Raw genomic sequence first — 18,505 nt, 5'->3', positions numbered from 1 at the left:
ACAGCCCTATTGGGTTTATTTCATGGTTAAATGATTCCCTTTTCTCTGTAATAATAAAACAGTACCTGTACTTGATCCCAACTAAGATATAATTACCCCTTATTGGTGGCAAAACAATCCTATTGGGTTTATTTAATGTTTAAATCATTTTTTTAGTAGACTCAAGGTATGGCGATCCAAATTACGAAAAGATTCCTTATCCAGAAAACCCCAGGTCCCAAGCATTCTGGATAATAGGTCCCATACCTGTACCTACTTCTTTCTATATTAATACCATTCCGCCCACGTGTTGACCAATAAGATAGGAAAACTCTGTACCTCCATTTGTATTAGTCCCTAATGAGAGAGATAATAAGGATCACATAAGATATGAGGCTGAGTAGTTTACCCCTCCAGGCCAAAGAGCATTGTATCTATGAGATTTCAGAATGACTCAAAAGGTCAGTGGTTCAGGTTCTGCCTGGGGCAAGATGTGCTTTAACCACACCAAAGCTTAGGGAGATGTTGATCACTGAGGATGCCAATATCCACTGTTCACACCTACTATAAATTACTTTCCTTTTGCTTCAATGGGAAATGCAATAGGGGTCATTTACTGTAGTTGTCCATCTTTCTGTAGAGATGTATTCAGTGCCACAGGCTCTTTCTCCCACCTCCTGCTCAAGTACATCCACTGACACAGGTGAACTAGCTCCAGGGTTCTCCCTGAGGCCCACATCCAACTGACGTGGCAGACTTGAACAAGTACACAAGTACATATTTTTAGTAGCCAATACCATGTCCGATGGGTCAAGTGCAGGAGTTTTGACACATCAGCCACAACTGCAGTAGATGCATCATCTGTAATGCCCAATAAATGCCCAGAAACATCCATTTCTTATACTGTAAAGAAGGCCAGACACTGTAAGATCCGCTTGTTTGGCGAGGTCACCAAGGGAGAGGATCTTCTCCCGATATGTCCACCTACGGGTGGGGATATCAGGCTAATATGATGAAAATGGCGGGCATAGGTGCGTCGGATTAGGGACAGCATTAACGAGACGATGTGGTCCCCAATCCGACAGAAAAATCAAACCTGCCCAATCGAGAAATGGTCAATATCAGGCCAGATGTCGTTTGGGGAAGCCCATCGGTGGTGCCCATACACAGGCAAAAAAGCTTCCGAATCGGTCTAAAGGACTGATATCGGCAGCTGAAATCGACCTGTTTTTGCCACCTTAACCCTTGTACTATGGGGCAATTGATTATAGCTGGTACTATGGGGCAATAAATAAATGGTGATAGAGATGATCATAGCTGGTACTATAGGGCAATAAATAAATGGTGATAGAGATGATCATAGCAGGTACTATGGGGCAATAAATAAATGGTGATAGAGATGATCATAGCTGGTACTATGGGGCAATAAATAAATAGTGATAGAGATGATTATAGCTGGTACTATGGGGCAATAAATAAATGGTGATAGAGATGATTATAGCAGGTACTATGGGGCAATAAATAAATGGTAGATAGAGATGATTATAGCTGGTACTATGGGGCAATAAATAAATGGTGATAGAGACGATCATAGCTGGTACTATGGGGCAATAAATAAATGGTGATAGAGATGATCATAGCTGGTACTATGGGGCAAAAAATAAATGGTGATAGAGACGATCATAGCTGGTACTATGGGGCAATAAATAAATGGTAGATAGAGACGATCATAGCTGGTACTATGGGGCAAAAAATAAATGGTGATAGAGACGATCATAGCTGGTACTATGGGGCAATAAATAAATGGTGATAGAGATGATCATAGCTGGTACTATGGGGCAATAAATAAATGGTGATAGAGACGATCATAGCTGGTACTATGGGGCAATAAATAAATGGTGATAGAGATGATCATAGCTGGTACTATGGGGCAATAAATAAATGGTGATAGAGACGATCATAGCTGGTACTATGGGGCAATAAATAAATGGTGATAGAGATGATCATAGCTGGTACTATGGGGCAATAAATAAATGGTGATAGAGATGATCATAGCTGGTACTGAGGGCAATCCTACCTTTAAATACCAGAGGGCAGAGGAATGTAGGAAAATACCTACTCTGGTTGAACAGTTGACAGAAGAGATAGCAGTACATTCATCTCTCCATTAACATCCTTTGACAAACAGAAACCTGAGGTCACACACCTCACACAGACCCTGATATAAACATTGATGTGTTTAGCAAAGGAGGGTTCCAGGCACTTGAAGTTCTTCTGCAGAAAGTTAAGCTTTGCTATTTGCCCTCACTGCCCCTAATCCTCTTTGGTATCTTTCCATCTCCCAGGAACAAAGCCAGGGTGAAGGTTTGCTAACACCGCCACAATGAATGTTCCTTTTCCCATTGTCCTTGTGTGTGCTCAGCATAATCCTCCTGTTTATTTATTACTGAAATATTTCAGGTTATTAGAGAGTCAACATAATAAATCTCTTTTAGTGATTTTGTTTTGTTTTAGACTTAATTCTGCTAGATACTGTATATCATGACCTGGGTGAATGAGAATCTTCATAGACATCTTTTAGTGAAGAATAATACAAGTTCATTTAGCTGTCAGGGATTTGGATTATGCAATTAGCTTCTGGAGCCTCTGAGATCCAAGGAGGTCAGGTCTTAAAGTCCCCATACACATGAAGATCTGCCCAATCGGTATCTGCTCGATTTCAGGCCAGATGTCAGTCGGGCAAGTCCGTCGGTAGTGCCTATACAGGGGCCGATTAGCTGCCAAATCTGTCTAAGGGACCCATATCGGCAGCTAGAATCGGCCCGTGTATGGGGATCTTTAAGGTGGCCATACACATGAAGATCTGCTCGCTTGGTGAGGTCGCCAAGCGAGTGGATCTTCTCCCGATATCCCCACCGTTCGTTTGAATTTAGGCTAATTCAATCATTTCGCCGAACGATCGAATTAGAGCGATGGAATAGGCGCAGTCACAGCAATGAGCTGATGCGGTCCCCGATCTGACTACATTTTTTAACCTTCCCAATTGGTATCTGCCCGATTTCAGGCCAGATGTCGGTCGGACAGGCCCATCGGTAGTGCCCATACACGGGCCGATAAGCTGCCGAATCTGTCTAAGGGACCCATATCAGCAGCTACAATCGTCCCGTGTATGGGGACCTTTAATGTGGCCATACATAGTAAGATCTGCTTGTTTGGTCAGGTCGCCAAATGAGTGGATCTTCTCCCAAATTGCCCACCTAAGGTGGGTGGTGTCAGGCTAATATCAGGCTAGGGCCAAACAATCAAATTAAACCAGCAACCATAGGCAATGTCAGACTGAGAACCGCATCACTGAGCCGTTGCAGTCCCTGATGCAAAGGAAAATCAAACCTGCCCGATCAAGATCTGGCCAATTTTAGGCCAGATCTCAGTTGGCCAGCCCATCTGGGGTGCCCATACATGGACAGATAAGCTGCCGAATTAGTCTAAAGCAGTGGTTCCCAACCTTCCTAATGCCGCGACCCTTTAATACAGTTCCTCATGTTGTGGTGACCCCCATCCATAAAATTATTCCTAAGACCATCGGAAATATGGGTTTCCCGATGGTCTTAGGAGACCCCTGTGAAAGGGTCGTTCGACCCCCAAAGGGATCCCGACCCACAGGTTGAGAACCGCTGGTCTAAAGGGCCTGAAGCAGCAGCTAAAATCAGCCTGTGTATGGCCACCTTTAGGGCAGAGATCCCCAACATTTTTTTTTACTTGGGAGGCACATGCAAATGTAAAAAATTGTGTTGGGGAGCCACACAAACATGAAAAAAGGTCTTTGGGGGCCAAATAAGGGCTGTGATTGGCTATTTGGTAGCCCCATGTGGCTGCAGGAGGCTCTGGTTGGGGTAAAACTGTGTCTCTGGGCTTCCAAAACTTGTCTCCAAGCCAGAAATGTAAAAATGGCACCTACTTTGAGGCCACTGGGAGCAACACCCAAGGGGGTGGTGAGGAACATGTTGCCCCTGAGCCACTGGTTGCCCCTGCCACTCAGTGGGCTCTCTGCGCTCAGTTACAAAGCAATGCTATTTATTTCTACTGAGAGACGTCACTATTTCTCTGCACAGAGGGGGACGCACAGAGCAACCATTTGGCAGGCAAAAGAGTGGAACCCTGACACCCAGGCATCTTTATCATGTGTTTATTGTACTTTTGCCTTTGTTATTGTCTCTCTTCTGTTCTTTGTTGTGGGCAGTTTATTTACTCTGCGATGTGTATTTATGTAAATAGGCCCCTGTAACATAAGGCACTTCCTCGCCCAGTGGGAGATATTCTCTAAAATGCCCAACAATACCTGCCCCATCTTATTAGGTGGAATCGCTACATATAAAACACATGCAGAGATCCCGGGTAATTCCCCCAAAATGTGGAAAGACGTAATTATTATTATGATTATTATTAAAGGGGAACTCCAGCTACTGAACCTAAATTTGTTAAACCCCTAATATCCCTATCCCTGTAATCTGTTCCTTCAAACAGTAGGAATAAATACCATTTTTATATGCTGAAATCCAGCTGCAAAACTGTTCTTCTCTTTCTGCATCATTTGAAATCCTGGCAGGGGAGGAGGGACTAAACACTGATGTTACACATTGTAACAACTTCCCCCCAGCTTACAGGCAGCATGCAGGAACTACATAACCCACAATGCATTGCACTGGGATGTTCCTTTCCTTATTGACATCACGTGTGCAGCAGGGAATTGTGGGATTGGGAGGATGCAGGCTGAAGGCAGGCTGAGGACAGGCAACTACTGTTGCATATTTTTTATTTAATGCATGTTATAAAGTTATGTTTTCTTTTCAAAAAGCTGAAGTTCTGTTTGGGCAAGGTTCCCCTTTAAACTATTATCGCTCTTTTTGCAAATTTTCTTGCACAGTTTTACCCAGTATCACATCTGTGCCATCTTGTTGGTATTTTGTTCTTACTCTCCCTTTGTAGTTTCCCTTGTAAAGGTGGATGTACACGCTAAGGCTGATGCCACACGTGGCGTAGGGCTGATTTTTTCGGCAAGCGGAAAAGCGCTTGCTGAAAATTCCACCCTACGCCTCCTACTTGTGCCTGCACCCGAATGAATGGAATACACTCGGGTGCAGACACATGTAGCCGATATACGCATGAAAACGCCCGAGAATGCAAAGTCTCGCGTTTTCATGCGTATATCGGCTACATGTGCCTGCACCCGAGCGTATCCCATTCATTCGGGTGCAGGCACATGTAGGAGGCGTAGGGCTGAATTTTCGGCCAGTGTTTTTCCGCTTACCGAAAATATCACCCCTACGCCTCGTGTGGCATCAGCCTAAGATCCACTCGCTTGGCGAGGTCGTCAAGCGAGCGAATCTTCTCCCAATATCCCCACCTACGGGTGGGCAATATCGGGCTAATTCGGTCATTTGGCCCGACGGGTATAGGCGTCTGTCGGTCAACGAGTCGATGTGGTCCCCTGATTTCAGGCCAGATGTCGGTCGGGCAGGCTGGTCGTTAGTGCCCATACATGGGCTGATTAGCTGTTGAATCTGTCCAAGGGACCCATATCGGCAGCTAGCATCAGCCCTTGTATGGCCACCTTAAGTTTATGATGAAACCAACCGATTCTAGCTGCTGATATTAGTCCTTTAGACAGATTCGGCAGCTTATCGGCCCGTGTATGGGCACTACCGACGGGCCTGCCCGACTGATATCTGGCCTGAAATCAGCCAGATCTCGATCGGGCAGGTTAGAAAATCTAGTCGGATCGGGGACCGCATCGGCTCATTGATGCGGTCCCCGGACCGACTTTTCCTATACCTGCCGTTATAATGCGATCGTTTGGCCCCAATATAGCCCACCCGTTGGTGGGGAGATTGGAAGAAGATCCGCTCGCTTGGCGACATCACCAAACGAGCAGATCTTATGGTGTATGGGCACCTTTAAACATCTGAACCCTCTTTAAATGAATGACAATAAACAAGTTACTTTTAAATGCACGGCCCAAACATTTGGTATTTATTGAGACAGCTGAAGCATGTAAAGAAGTGAGTTGCAAGCGAATTTCTAAAGCATCATCATTTCCTAGGGATTCCTGGCCTCGTGGTGCTGGGTATTTGCACTGGCAGTGGAAAGCGTAACAGATCCCTGTGTGATGGACTCTCCGTAAGCGTTTTCTATGCAATGAATGAAGACGGGCTTGATTGCAGGCTGTCTCAGCTCCACCAGTGGCCTCACTTCCCTCCTGTTTTAGCTAAAGAGAATGAAATGCGTTGAGTTTCATGAAAGTCTATTATGGAGTTGATGTGTATTGACAAGTATTATGTCAGACGTGGACTTTTCTTTGCCATTGGTTGAAAAATATGACTGGAGAAACCAAAACCCTGGGAGATACCGGAGGTCAGAGGTGTTGGCGTTAGGCAAGCTGCAAAGCATGTTTTGCTTGGATCAACCACAATCGTATTTGGAATCTGTGCATGCAATATCTATGGCTAATTCCGTTATTTCTATAGCAGAAGTACAAGCTGCACCGTCGTGAAAGTATTTGTATGACTTAAATTGACTTTTTTTTTATTACGTAAAGACTTTATCTATTAATACATTATAAGAAATGTTAAATTGTATCTAATGAGTTTGGTGGGAAAGAATGAAAATGCTGAAATCAAAGCCTCTCCTTCCTCCTACTGGCTCCGAGAAGAAATAAGTAGAAAAACTCTTAATATCTCCCACTTAAGCTGGCCATACACGTTAAGATCCGCTCGCCTGGTGAGGTCGCCAAGCGAGCAGATCTTCTCCCGATATCCCCACCTACGGGTGGGAGATATCGGGCGAATTTAGGCTAATTATATCGAATTATAACAACGGTAATGGTGACTCAATGAAGTGGGATCAAGTTGTATTCAATTGTAAATCAAAGACTGAAAGAGTATAAACCTTCATCAGTGATCTCCAATCAGTAGCTCAAGAGGAACATCTTGCTCACCCTTTGATGTTGCTCCCAGTGGCTTCAAAGTTGATGCCCATATTTATATTTCTGGCTCGGAGGCAAGTTTTGGAAGCTCAGAGACCCAGTTTTGCTCCAAGCAGAGCTTCCCAAGTTAAAAAAGGTTGGAGATCCCTGACCTACAGGGGTGGACTATAACTTATTTGGAGAACCAATGAAGTGGGATCAAGTTGTATTCATTTGTATGGTTCTGTGCTGCTCTATAAATCAAAGACTGAAAGAGTATAAACCTTCATCAGTGATCTCCAATCAGTAGCTCAAGAGGAACATCTTGCTCACCCTTTGATGTTGCTCCCAGTGGCTTCAAGGTTGATGCCCATATTTATATTTCTGGCTTGGAGGCAAGTTTTGGAAGCTCAGAGACCCAGTTTTGCTCCAAGCAGAGCTTCCCAAGTAAAAAAAGGTTGGAAATTCCTGACCTACAGGGGTGGACTGACCCTAGAGGGGACCTGCCAGAAGCATAGAATCTATGATGCTACCACTATGCCCTTTTTATTTGGATGCTGTACATTCGTTCTTCAATATAGATAGTCACTTATGAATCTTAAAGTCTACTTTCACATGGATAAAAGAGTATTAAAATGTATACTTTCACCGGAAAACAGCTTGTACTTTTGCTATATGCTCTGCCTTAGAAGAAGAAATCAATGTGATTGGTTCAGAGAGGATCATCCCGCAAATTTACAGAAAGTTCTCTTTGATTTACGTTTTGATTTCACTGCAAGTTTCTAAATAAACCATGTCGATTCATTTGTACCTGAAAACTAAAACGAGGCCTATCATTTATAAATATGTGTTTATTCCTGTTTATTCATATTCATGCTTTACATCTATTAATGCAGGTATGGAATCCGTTATCCAGAAAGTTCCCAATTAGGGGAAGGCCGTCTCTCCATTTTAATCAAATAATTCAATTTTTTTTAATTGATTTCCCTTTTCTCTGTAAAAATAAAACAGTACCTGTACTTGATCCCAACTAAGATATAATTACCCCTTATTGGGGCAGAACAGCCCTATTGGGTTTATTTCATGGTTAAATGATTCCCTTTTCTCTGTAATAATAAAACAGTACCTGTACTTGATCCCAACTAAGATATAATTACCCCTTATTGGGGCAGAACAGCCCTATTGGGTTTATTTCATGGTTAAATGATTCCCTTTTCTCTGTAATAATAAAACAGTACCTGTACTTGATCCCAACTAAGATATAATTAGCCCTCATTGGGGCAGAACAGCCCTATTGGGTTTATTTCATGGTTAAATGATTCCCTTTTCTCTGTAATAATAAAACAGTACCTGTACTTGATCCCAACTAAGATATAATTACCCCTTATTGGGGGCAGAACAGCCCTATTGGGTTTATTTCATGGTTAAATGATTCCCTTTTCTCTGTAATAATAAAACAGGATCTGTACTTGATCCCAACTAAGATATAATTAGCCCTCATTGGGGCAGAACAGTCCTATTGGGTTTATTTCATGGTTAAATGATTCCCTTTTCTCTGTAATAATAAAACAGTACCTGTACTTGATCCCAACTAAGATATAATTACCCCTTATTGGGGGCAGAACAGCCCTATTGGGTTTATTTCATGGTTAAATGATTCCCTTTTCTCTGTAATAATAAAACAGTACATTCTGGATAACAGGTCCCATACCTGTACCATATTCTGCTCATCCCCATAGATATTTAAGTGTTATCAAAATTATATATATATAATTAAATATGAATAAGTTGAACACACAGACCATATGGCAGTTCTCATTAGGAGAAGGTTCACTGTAGACATTCCTAAATGTTTAAGGCACAACCAATGGAAACTATCATTCCTATAAAACCGTAGTCCATCCTAGCGGCCTATCATACCCCAGGCAGATATCTAGAATTTGCAGTGTGCTGTGGGCCAGAAAGTGCTCCTCTTGCACTAGCATACATTTCCATGCACACACCAGCAGAAAGCAACTGGACCCGAGTATAACATCGGCTGTTATATGAACAGGAATGATGCCAGCTGAGAGAGGAGAATGAGACAATATGCTCTTACCATCCTTATGCTTTCCTCCACCAATTCTGAGGGACAAAGAAATTACAGCAAATGACATAATTTTAGCAAAATTCATATACTCCCTATCTAGATTTTTCCTTCTGGGTGTATAGAGCTCTAAGGGCTACAATAGGGGGCACTTTATTCACTATATATTATAAGGAACTCCTCGGGGACTTATAATATCCCTATATGTTACAATAGGGGGCACTTTATTCACTATATATTATAAGGAACTCCTCTGTGACTTATAATATCCCTATATGTTACAATAGGGGGCACTTTATTCACTATATATGATAAGGAACTCCTCTGTGACTTATAATATCCCTATATGTTACAATAGGGGGCACTTTATTCACTATATATTATAAGGAACTCCTCTGTGACCTATAATATCCCTATATGTTACAATAGGGGGCACTCTATTCACTATATATGATAAGGAACTCCTCTGTGACTTATAATATCCCTATATGTTACAATAGGGGGCACTTTATTCACTATATATGATAAGGAACTCCTCTGTGACTTATAATATCCCTATATGTTACAATAGGGGGCACTTTATTCACTATATATTATAAGGAACTCCTCGGGGGCTTATAATATCCCTATATGTTACAATAGGGGGTACTTTATTCACTATATATTATAAGGAACTCCTCGGGGGCTTATAATATCCCTATATGTTACAATAGGGGGTACTTTATTCACTATATATTATAAGGAACTCCTCGGGGACTTATAATATCCCTATATGTTACAATAGGGGGCACTTTATTCACTATATATTATAAGGAACTCCTCTGTGACTTATAATATCCCTATATGTTACAATAGGGGGCACTTTATTCACTATATATTATAAGGAACTCCTCTGTGACTTATAATATCCCTATATGTTACAATAGGGGGTACTTTATTCACTATATATTATAAGGAACTCCTCGGGGACTTATAATATCCCTATATGTTACAATAGGGGGCACTTTATTCACTATATATTATAAGGAACTCCTCGGGGGCTTATAATATCCCTATATGTTACAATAGGGGGCACTTTATTCACTATATATTATAAGGAACCCCTCGGGGGCTTATAATATCCCTATATGTTACAATAGGGGTTACTTTATTCACTATATATTATAAGGAACTCCTCGGGGGCTTATAATATCCCTATATGTTACAATAGGGGGCACTTTATTCACTATATATTATAAGGAACCCCTCGGGGGCTTATAATATCCCTATATGTTACAATAGGGGTTACTTTATTCACTATATATTATAAGGAACTCCTCGGGGGCTTATAATATCCCTATATGTTACAATAGGGGGCACTTTATTCACTATATATTATAAGGAACTCCTCGGGGGCTTATAATATCCCTATATGTTACAATAGGGGGCACTTTATTCACTATATATTATAAGGAACTCCTCGGGGACTTATAATGTCCCTATATTTTACAATAGTGGGTACTTTATTCACTATATAATCTCTCCATGAAGAAGGACTTGCTATAACACAATCTTTCCTCATAATAACTCAGATACAATACCTAATGGGTAAGGCTTACATTGACTAATACATTTATACAGTTACCTATCTATCACCTAGGCCTACACAAAATCCCATAGGACTTCCCTGTTCCTGCTTTTTTCAGTTTACACTGAGAGCCTAGCAGCCGATTCCGTAACACTCACTGTGCATCGTGCCCTTCTAGCAGCTGTCGGTAGGTGCTGATCTCTTTCTCCAGGCGGGTCTTGATGTCCATGAGCAACTTGTATTCGTGGTTCTGCCGCTCCATGTCGCTCCGGAGGTCTGCGAGCTGAGCTTCAATGCTGCCGATCACGTTCTGTATCTGCGCTAGCTGCATTCCGTAACGGGCTTCTGTTTCCGAAAGTGTGTTTTCAAGGGCTGCTTTCTGCAATCAAAGATGGCGGATCTCCATCAATGCAATACAATGAGAAACCAACACTGCAAATGGCTCTTCAGCAGTTTAGAAAGTTACAGTTAATGTATGTACTGCTAGGGATTATCTGATATTTTATTTTTTCTAACTGTCTAGGGTGTGGATTAAGCATTACATTTATGCATTGTCCTTTTGTCTTCCTTTGGTCTATGAGGTGCTACTGACTTGGAATTTCAGCCTACATAAAGGCAGCCATACACCAGCTGACCCCGTACAGCCGGGGTCCCCAACCTTTCTTACTCGTGAGCCACAGTCAAATGTAAAAAGACTTGGAGAGCAACACAAGCACCATAAAAGTTCATGGAGGAACCAAATAAGGGCTGTGATTGGCTATTAGGCAGCCTCTATGCACCCTATCAGCTTACAGGGGCTTTATTTGGTAGGAAATCTTGTTTTTATTCAACCAAATCTTGCCACCAAGTCAGGAATTCAAAAATAACTCCCTGGTTTGGGGGCACTGAGAGCAACATCCAAGGGGTTCGGGAGCAACATGTTGCTCACGAGCCTCTGGTTGGTATCTCAATGATCCTTCCATGGGCCAAATAGACAGATACCATACAAGAGCCCACACAAAGTATGGGTGTCATTGTTAAGGTCCCCATACACGGGCCGATTGTAGCTGCCGATATCGGACCCTTGGACCAATTCGGCAGCTTATCAGCCCATGTGGGGCAGAAACGACGGCCATACCCGACCGATATCTGGCCTGGAATCAGCCAGATATCGATCGGGCACGTTAAAAAATCTAGTCGGATCGGGGACCCCATCGGCTCGTTGATTCAGTCCTGAACCGACTTCACCATTGCCGCCAATATAATTTGATCATTTGGCCCCAGGGTCGAATTAGCCTACATTTTCCCCCGATATCGCCCACCCGTAGGTGGGGATATCGGGTAAAGATCCGCTCACTTGGCGACCTCACCAAGCGAGCAAATTTTAACGTGTATGGGGACCTTTACTGTTCCTTTATTCAGTTCAACAGTCGGAAACTGCTGCCCATCTTCACATCTTCAGTTCCGCATACACTGGCAGATAAAGTGCACTGGAAGATGAAAGTACAAGACAAGAAATCATATACAAACCATGCTGAGCTGTGACTGCAGTTCTATCTCCAGGCCCTGGATTGTGCGTCGTAGGTCTGTGATCTCCGATTTGCTGGTCTGAATCTGTTCTGTATGAGTTGCAACTACTTTGTTCAACTCCTCAGACTGAAAAAGAAAGGGAAAGTTCACTTCAAATATCTCGCTTTTGTGTCACGGCCATTCAAAATGCACAGTTGTAGATACTAAGGTCAGGTTTGTGATATATTGGGTTCCATTCAATAGACTGGAGTTTAACTTTACAACCTTTGAGCAGAAGGAGATGTCAATCCATTTCTATTTGGTGTTATGGGTTTGCCCAAATGGTGCTTTGGCACAGGATACACTTGAATCGTTTATTGTTTGTTAGTCTATATTTCTAAATATCTATATAAATATCCAATAACAAAACGACTTATAACAGATGTTCAGCCAAAATGGTACCTGTGAGAAGAACCATGCCTCTGCGTCTCTGCGGTTCTTTTCTGCCAGGAGCTCATACTGTTCTCTCATTTCTGCCAGTTTCTTGTTCATATCCACCGTTGGTGCCGCATCAACTTCAACGCTCACTTGCCCGCCAACTTGTCCTCGCATTGCGTTCATTTCCTGCATAGAGTTTTGGGTAAACGGGCCCGTTAAGGTCATTTGTATCTCTAGATCAGATAAACTCATTGGGTTTATTTTTCCGAGTCTAGAACTTCTAACTCAAGGAAACTCTAACTCAAGGAAAGGACAATACTTGCCATTTCTATTGCTAATTTAGGCCATTCCTCTAGTAGCTGCCCATTATAGTTACGGCACTACGCCCTTACCTCTTCATGGTTCTTCTTCAGGTAGGCCAACTCTTCCTTCAAGCTTTCAATCTGGTGTTCCAGGTCAGTTCTACACAATGTCAGCTCATCCAAGACTTTACGCAGGCCATTGATATCGCATTCCACACTCTGTCTGAGGGCCAACTCGTTCTCATACCTTGGAAAAGCAGCACAAAGTAGATTGTTTCAGGATTATGCAATACTCCGGAGCGATATGGTTTTTTTACCCATTTAGTAACCACAGAATGTGACTAGTACCTCCCGTCTTCAGGAAATGAAACCATATCTGTTGGCTGTTTCACTGCCCTGGGCTCACATTAGTCACAGAGGAAACAGAGGGCACTCTGTTCTTTTAGCTGAAACCACTAGGGCTTTCAGGTTGGACTTGGACATGACCCAGCGCCGTGTAATTGACAAAAGCACTTGTGAAATCTCATCTACAAACAACATTGTTCTGCAGGAATTATTTTCCAGCGGGTCTAGATAGAAAGATCTAAACGAAGAGTTACTTTTGGTAATTAAACTTGCTCTTGTGTGAGGCCTGATGACTAGTACACCCTGGCCTTACTCAATTGCAACTGTTCATTTGTTTATCCGTAGCAACTCCGACATTCACAGTATCACAGTTTATCAGAGAGATGCACAGTCCAAAGGGTAAGATTGCTGTACTTTCATATCAGACAGAAGGAGGCCTGTTGGCCTGCACGGCTTAATAGTAGATATGTTGCTTTATTTATCTTAAAGGGGAACTCCGGCTTCCTAGCCAAAATGTGTTAAAGAGCCCCACACAGCACAGAAACCCCTAATATCCCTATCCCTGTAATCTGTTCCTTCCAACAGTAGGAATAAATACCATTTTTATATGCTGAAATCCAGCTGCAAAACTGTTCTTTTCTTTCTGCATCATTTGAAATCATGGCAAGGGAGGAGGGACTAAAACACTGATGTTATAGATTGTAACAACTTCTCCACAGCTTACAGACAGCATGCAGGATCTACATAACCCACAATGCATTGCACTGGGATGTTCTTTCCTTATTGACATCACGTGTGCAACAGGGAATTGTGGGATTGGGAGGAGGCAGGGTGAAGGCAGGGTGAAGGCAGGCTGAGGAACAGGCGCTACTGTTACAGTTTATTTGAGTGACAAAGTAGTCAGCCAGATCAGCAGGGGAACAGGGGGTGGGGCTTAGGGAACAGGGGGCGGGGCTTAGGGAACTGTTCCAAACCAGATTATTACATTAAACATCATGAAAAGGCCGCATATTTTTTATTTAACTCACTTGGTTCTGAAGTCATCCGCAGCCAGCCTGGCATTATCAATTTGCAGGACGATCTTGGAATTGTCGACGGTGGCGTCAAGGATCTACGAGGCAAACAGTTACACAGCTTAGCATTGAAGCATTGGAGACTATTTGATTGACACCCTACTGTGTATTCCTTATTATTCCCAGATAAACATGATAACAAGCTCACACATTGGTTGTTGGTGCCACATCCTACCGAGCAAGGTCTTCTTCTTGAAGTTCTACCAACAATCTAGAACTGTTATAATTTCATATGCTAGTTTCTAGCCTCGTACCTCTCACCATTTCATGATTAAAAATAGAGACACTGGAGGCCATAAAATGATTTGCCCAGCCACACCCATTTACACCCAGATGCACCTCTGTTTTGCCCAAAGCACCGCCTACTTTCTTATGTAGCTCCAGCAACAGGGCTTATTGATCTGCTTCTGGGGAACATGGAAGCCAACTAGGTTATTTACATCAAAAAATGGTAAAATATTGAGCATTTATAGCAAACCCTGCACAACGTGTTAGGCATTGCCGGTTTTTGGGCAAGCGACTATTGTAGGCAGGTGGTAAGTACGGGGTTCCAGATGCCCCTTGTGCTGTAGGTGTTTCTTCTAGCACCTATGGAATAGCATTCTAGCACCCATGGAATAGCATTCTAGCACCTATGGAATAGCATTCTAGCACCTATGGAATAGCATTCTAGCACCCATGGAATAGCATTCTAGCACCTATGGAATAGCATTCTAGCACCTATGGAATAGCATTCTAGCATCTATGCAATAGCATTCTAGCATTTATGCAATAGCATTCTAGCACCTATGGAATAGCATTCTAGCACCCATGGAATAGCATTCTAGCACCCATGGAATAGCATTCTAGCACCTATGGAATAGCATTCTAGCACCCATGGAATAGCATTCTAGCACCCATGGAATAGCATTCTAGCACCTATGGAATAGCATTCTAGCACCCATGGAATAGCATTCTAGCACCCATGGAATAGCATTCTAGCACCTATGGAATAGCATTCTAGCACCCATGGAATAGCATTCTAGCACCCATGGAATAGCATTCTAGCACCTATGGAATAGCATTCTAGCACCCATGGAATAGCATTCTAGCACCCATGGAATAGCATTCTAGCACCTATGGAATAGCATTCTAGCACCCATGGAATAGCATTCTAGCACCCATGGAATAGCATTCTAGCACCTATGGAATAGCATTCTAGCACCCATGGAATAGCATTCTAGCACCTATGGAATAGCATTCTAGCCAGTGGTGTGTGTGTGGATGCCTATGGGCATCCATGTGTGGCTCCTTGGGCACTAACTGCACCTGCATGTGGGCAAATAAGGGGAGCAAGGTGGCTTTTTGTGGGCATTAATGCTGTGGCAGCCATTTTTCCCCATTATAGATATAGGGCATCATTTAACCTCATGTCTAACTAGACAGCCCCAGGGCCAAACGATCGAATTAGCCTGGATTCCCTGGACCTTAAGAGTAGGACAGATTGTCTATCCTGCACCGGCAATACTAGTTGATAAAGCAGATATAGGAAACCCGCTCAGTAGCAGTTGGTAAACCCCAGCTCCCAGCATCCTGTGCTGTCCTAAACCCCAGCTCCCAGCATCCTGTGCTGTCCTAAACCCCAGCTCCCAGCATCCTGTGCTGTCCTAAACCCCAACTCCCAGCATCCTGTGCTGTCCTAAACCCCAGCTCCCAGCATCCTGTGCTGTCCTAAACCCCAACTCCCAGCATCCTGTGCTGTCCTAAACCCCAGCTCCCAGCATCCTGTGCTGTCCTAAACCCCAGCTCCCAGCATCCTGTGCTGTCCTAAACCCCAACTCCCAGCATCCTGTGCTGTCCTAAACCCCAACTCCCAGCATCCTGTGCTGTCCTAAACCCCAACTCCCAGCATCCTGTGCTGTCCTAAACCCCAACTCCCAGCATCCTGTGCTGTCCTAACCCCCAACTCCCAGCATCCTGTGCTGTCCCAAACCCCAGCTCCCAGCATCCTGTGCTGTCCTAAACCCCAACTCCCAGCATCCTGTGCTGTCCTAAACCCCAACTCCCAGCATCCTGTGCTGTCCTAAACCCCAACTCCCAGCATCCTGTGCTGTCCTAAACCCCAACTCCCAGCATCCTGTGCTGTCCTAAACCCCAACTCCCAGCATCCTGTGCTGTCCTAAACCCCAACTCCCAGCATCCTGTGCTGTCCTAAACCCCAACTCCCAGCATCCTGTGCTGTCCTAAACCCCAGCTCCCAGCATCCTGTGTTGTCCTAACCCCCAACTCCCAGCATCCTGTGCTGTCCTAAACCCCAACTCCCAGCATCCTGTGCTGTCCTAAACCCCAGCTCCCAGCATCCTGTGCTGTCCTAAACCCCAGCTCCCAGCATCCTGTGCTGTCCTAAACCCCCGCTCCCAGCATCCTGTGCTGTCCTAAACCCCAGCTCCCAGCATCCTGTGCTGTCCTAAACCCCAGCTCCCAGCATCCTGTGCTGTCCTAAACCCCAGCTCCCAGCATCCTGTGCTGTCTTAAACCCCAGCTCCCAGCATCCTGTGCTGTCCTAAACCCCAGCTCCCAGCATCCTGTGCTGTCCTAAACCCCAACTCCCAGCATCCTGTGCTGTCCTAAACCCCAGCTCCCAGCATCCTGTGCTGTCCTAAACCCCAACTCCCAGCATCCTGTGCTGTCCTAAACCCCAACTCCCAGCATCCTGTGCTGTCCTAAACCCCAACTCCCAGCATCCTGTGCTGTCCCAAACCCCAGCTCCCAGCATCCTCTGCTGTTCAGGAGAGCCACAATCTTGTCTTCTAGAGGTTTTGCCTGCATTGCTTTAGTGCCCAGTGACCCTAGTTGCCTCTATTGACACATAAAACATACATAACTAACATAACAGAATTGTTCTGTGACCCTTCTAGTTGCCAGAGGTGGGCACTCACCTTGCCTCTGAGGTCCTCGATGATAGCAAAGTAATGGCTGTAGTCACGGGAAGGGCTGGGTCCCTGTTTTTCATACCACTCCCGGATCTTCAGCTCCAAGCCTGAATTGGCTTCTTCCAGGGCGCGCACCTTGTCCAGGTACATTGCCAGACGGTCATTCAGATTCTGCATGGTCTCCTTCTCATTGCCAGACAGCAGGACATCCCCGGATACATTGACGCTGAGCCCGGCACCATATCCAGAACCAGCACCATATCCAGAACCAGCACCATATCCACTGCTGAACCCGCCACCATAGCTGCCACCGCCAAGGCCTCCACCGATGCCAGAGGAAACAAACTTGGCAGAAGACACGGAGATACCTTGGCCTCCATACCCACCATGGACACTTGGGGCTTTGGCGAACATCCTGCCAGCTCCCATAGGGGCACCCAAGCCTCTATAAGAGCTGGAGGAGCTTGTCTGGCGAACGCTGTAAGAGGCCATGGTAGCTGTGGCAGGCTGGGAGATGCACAGGAGTGTAACTGTTCCCTCTACTCCAGCCTCTTTATATTGCTGGCTCACTGGGTGGTGCACAAAGCTCTTTGGAATGTACCGGTTCCTCAAACCGGTGCCAAGCAACAGCAGATAGTTCTCATTGGCCCGTTGCTCTGAACTTTTTTTCTTTTTTTTTTTTTTTGGTAACTGCCCTTGAAATCACTCGACTTGGACACAAAGCAAACAGGCTGCATTTTTTTTCCCCTAAAGTTGAAACAAAAGAGCTGATTCAAGGGAGGGAGCTCCAGGTGGAGCCGATGGGGAGGAGGGCTGAGGGAGATGGGACAAAGAAAGAATATCTGAGTGGTTGGGTACTGAGAGAGACGGAGCCCACACCCTTAACCATTGCCTTTATATAAGGGGATAGCTCTAAATATCTACATGTTAATAATATATATATATATATGTGTATAACGTCCAGTTTTCTGCAGCTTCTGGTGGAAGGAACATCTTTTCCTCCCATGTTGCTGATTGTGAAGAATCATATCCCCCCCTCCTTCCTGAAAAGTGTTTATATAATATATTGTATATATTGTATATAAAAGTGTATATAATATACAGGTATGGGATCCATTATCCAGAAACCCGTTATCCAGAAAGGGAAGGATACCTGTAATTAAATACAGGTATGGAACCTGTTACTCAGAAAACTCGGGATTTGGGGAAGAACAAAATAAACCCAATAGGGCTGTTCTGCCCCCAATAAGGGGTAATTATATCTTAGTTGGGATCAATTACAGGTACTGTTTTATTATTACAGAGAAAAGGGAATCATTTAACCATGAAATAAACCCAATAGGGCTGTTCTGCC

General features: G+C 44.1%; 1 protein-coding gene across 2 annotated transcripts; it reads right to left on the bottom strand.

Moving 5' to 3' along the window:
* Positions 1–5,975: 5,975 nt before the first annotated feature.
* Positions 5,976–17,699, bottom strand: krt19 (keratin 19). 2 transcript variants are annotated; one of them, XM_012971580.3, is made up of 8 exons: positions 17,158–17,690; positions 14,195–14,277; positions 12,912–13,068; positions 12,544–12,705; positions 12,103–12,228; positions 10,752–10,972; positions 9,039–9,064; positions 5,976–6,244 (listed from the first exon to the last, which is right to left on the bottom strand). In XM_012971580.3, the coding sequence occupies exons 1-8, from the start codon at positions 17,641–17,643 to the stop codon at positions 6,225–6,227; spliced, it is 1,281 nt and encodes a 426-aa protein (XP_012827034.1). In that variant the 5' UTR covers positions 17,644–17,690; the 3' UTR covers positions 5,976–6,224.
* Between the last annotated feature and the right edge of the window lie 806 nt (positions 17,700–18,505).

The sequence above is a fragment of the Xenopus tropicalis genome, chromosome 10 (genome assembly GCF_000004195.4).
Source record: "Xenopus tropicalis strain Nigerian chromosome 10, UCB_Xtro_10.0, whole genome shotgun sequence".
Classification (NCBI taxonomy): domain Eukaryota; kingdom Metazoa; phylum Chordata; class Amphibia; order Anura; family Pipidae; genus Xenopus; species Xenopus tropicalis.
The sequence above is the reverse complement of the archived record's forward strand: the minus strand, read 5'-3'. Positions and strand labels throughout refer to the sequence as shown.

Coding starts and splice junctions, on each gene's coding strand:
- krt19 (XM_012971580.3), bottom strand. CDS start 17,643: ATGGCCTCTTACAGCGTTCGCCAGACAAGCTCCTCCAGCTCTTATAGA. Junction 12,229..12,543: donor AGGCATGGTTCTTCTCACAG/GTACCATTTTGG, acceptor TTTCTTTTTCAG/TCTGAGGAGTTGAACAAAGT. Junction 9,065..10,751: donor CTAGAAGGGCACGATGCACA/GTGAGTGTTACG, acceptor TTTGTCCCTCAG/AATTGGTGGAGGAAAGCATA.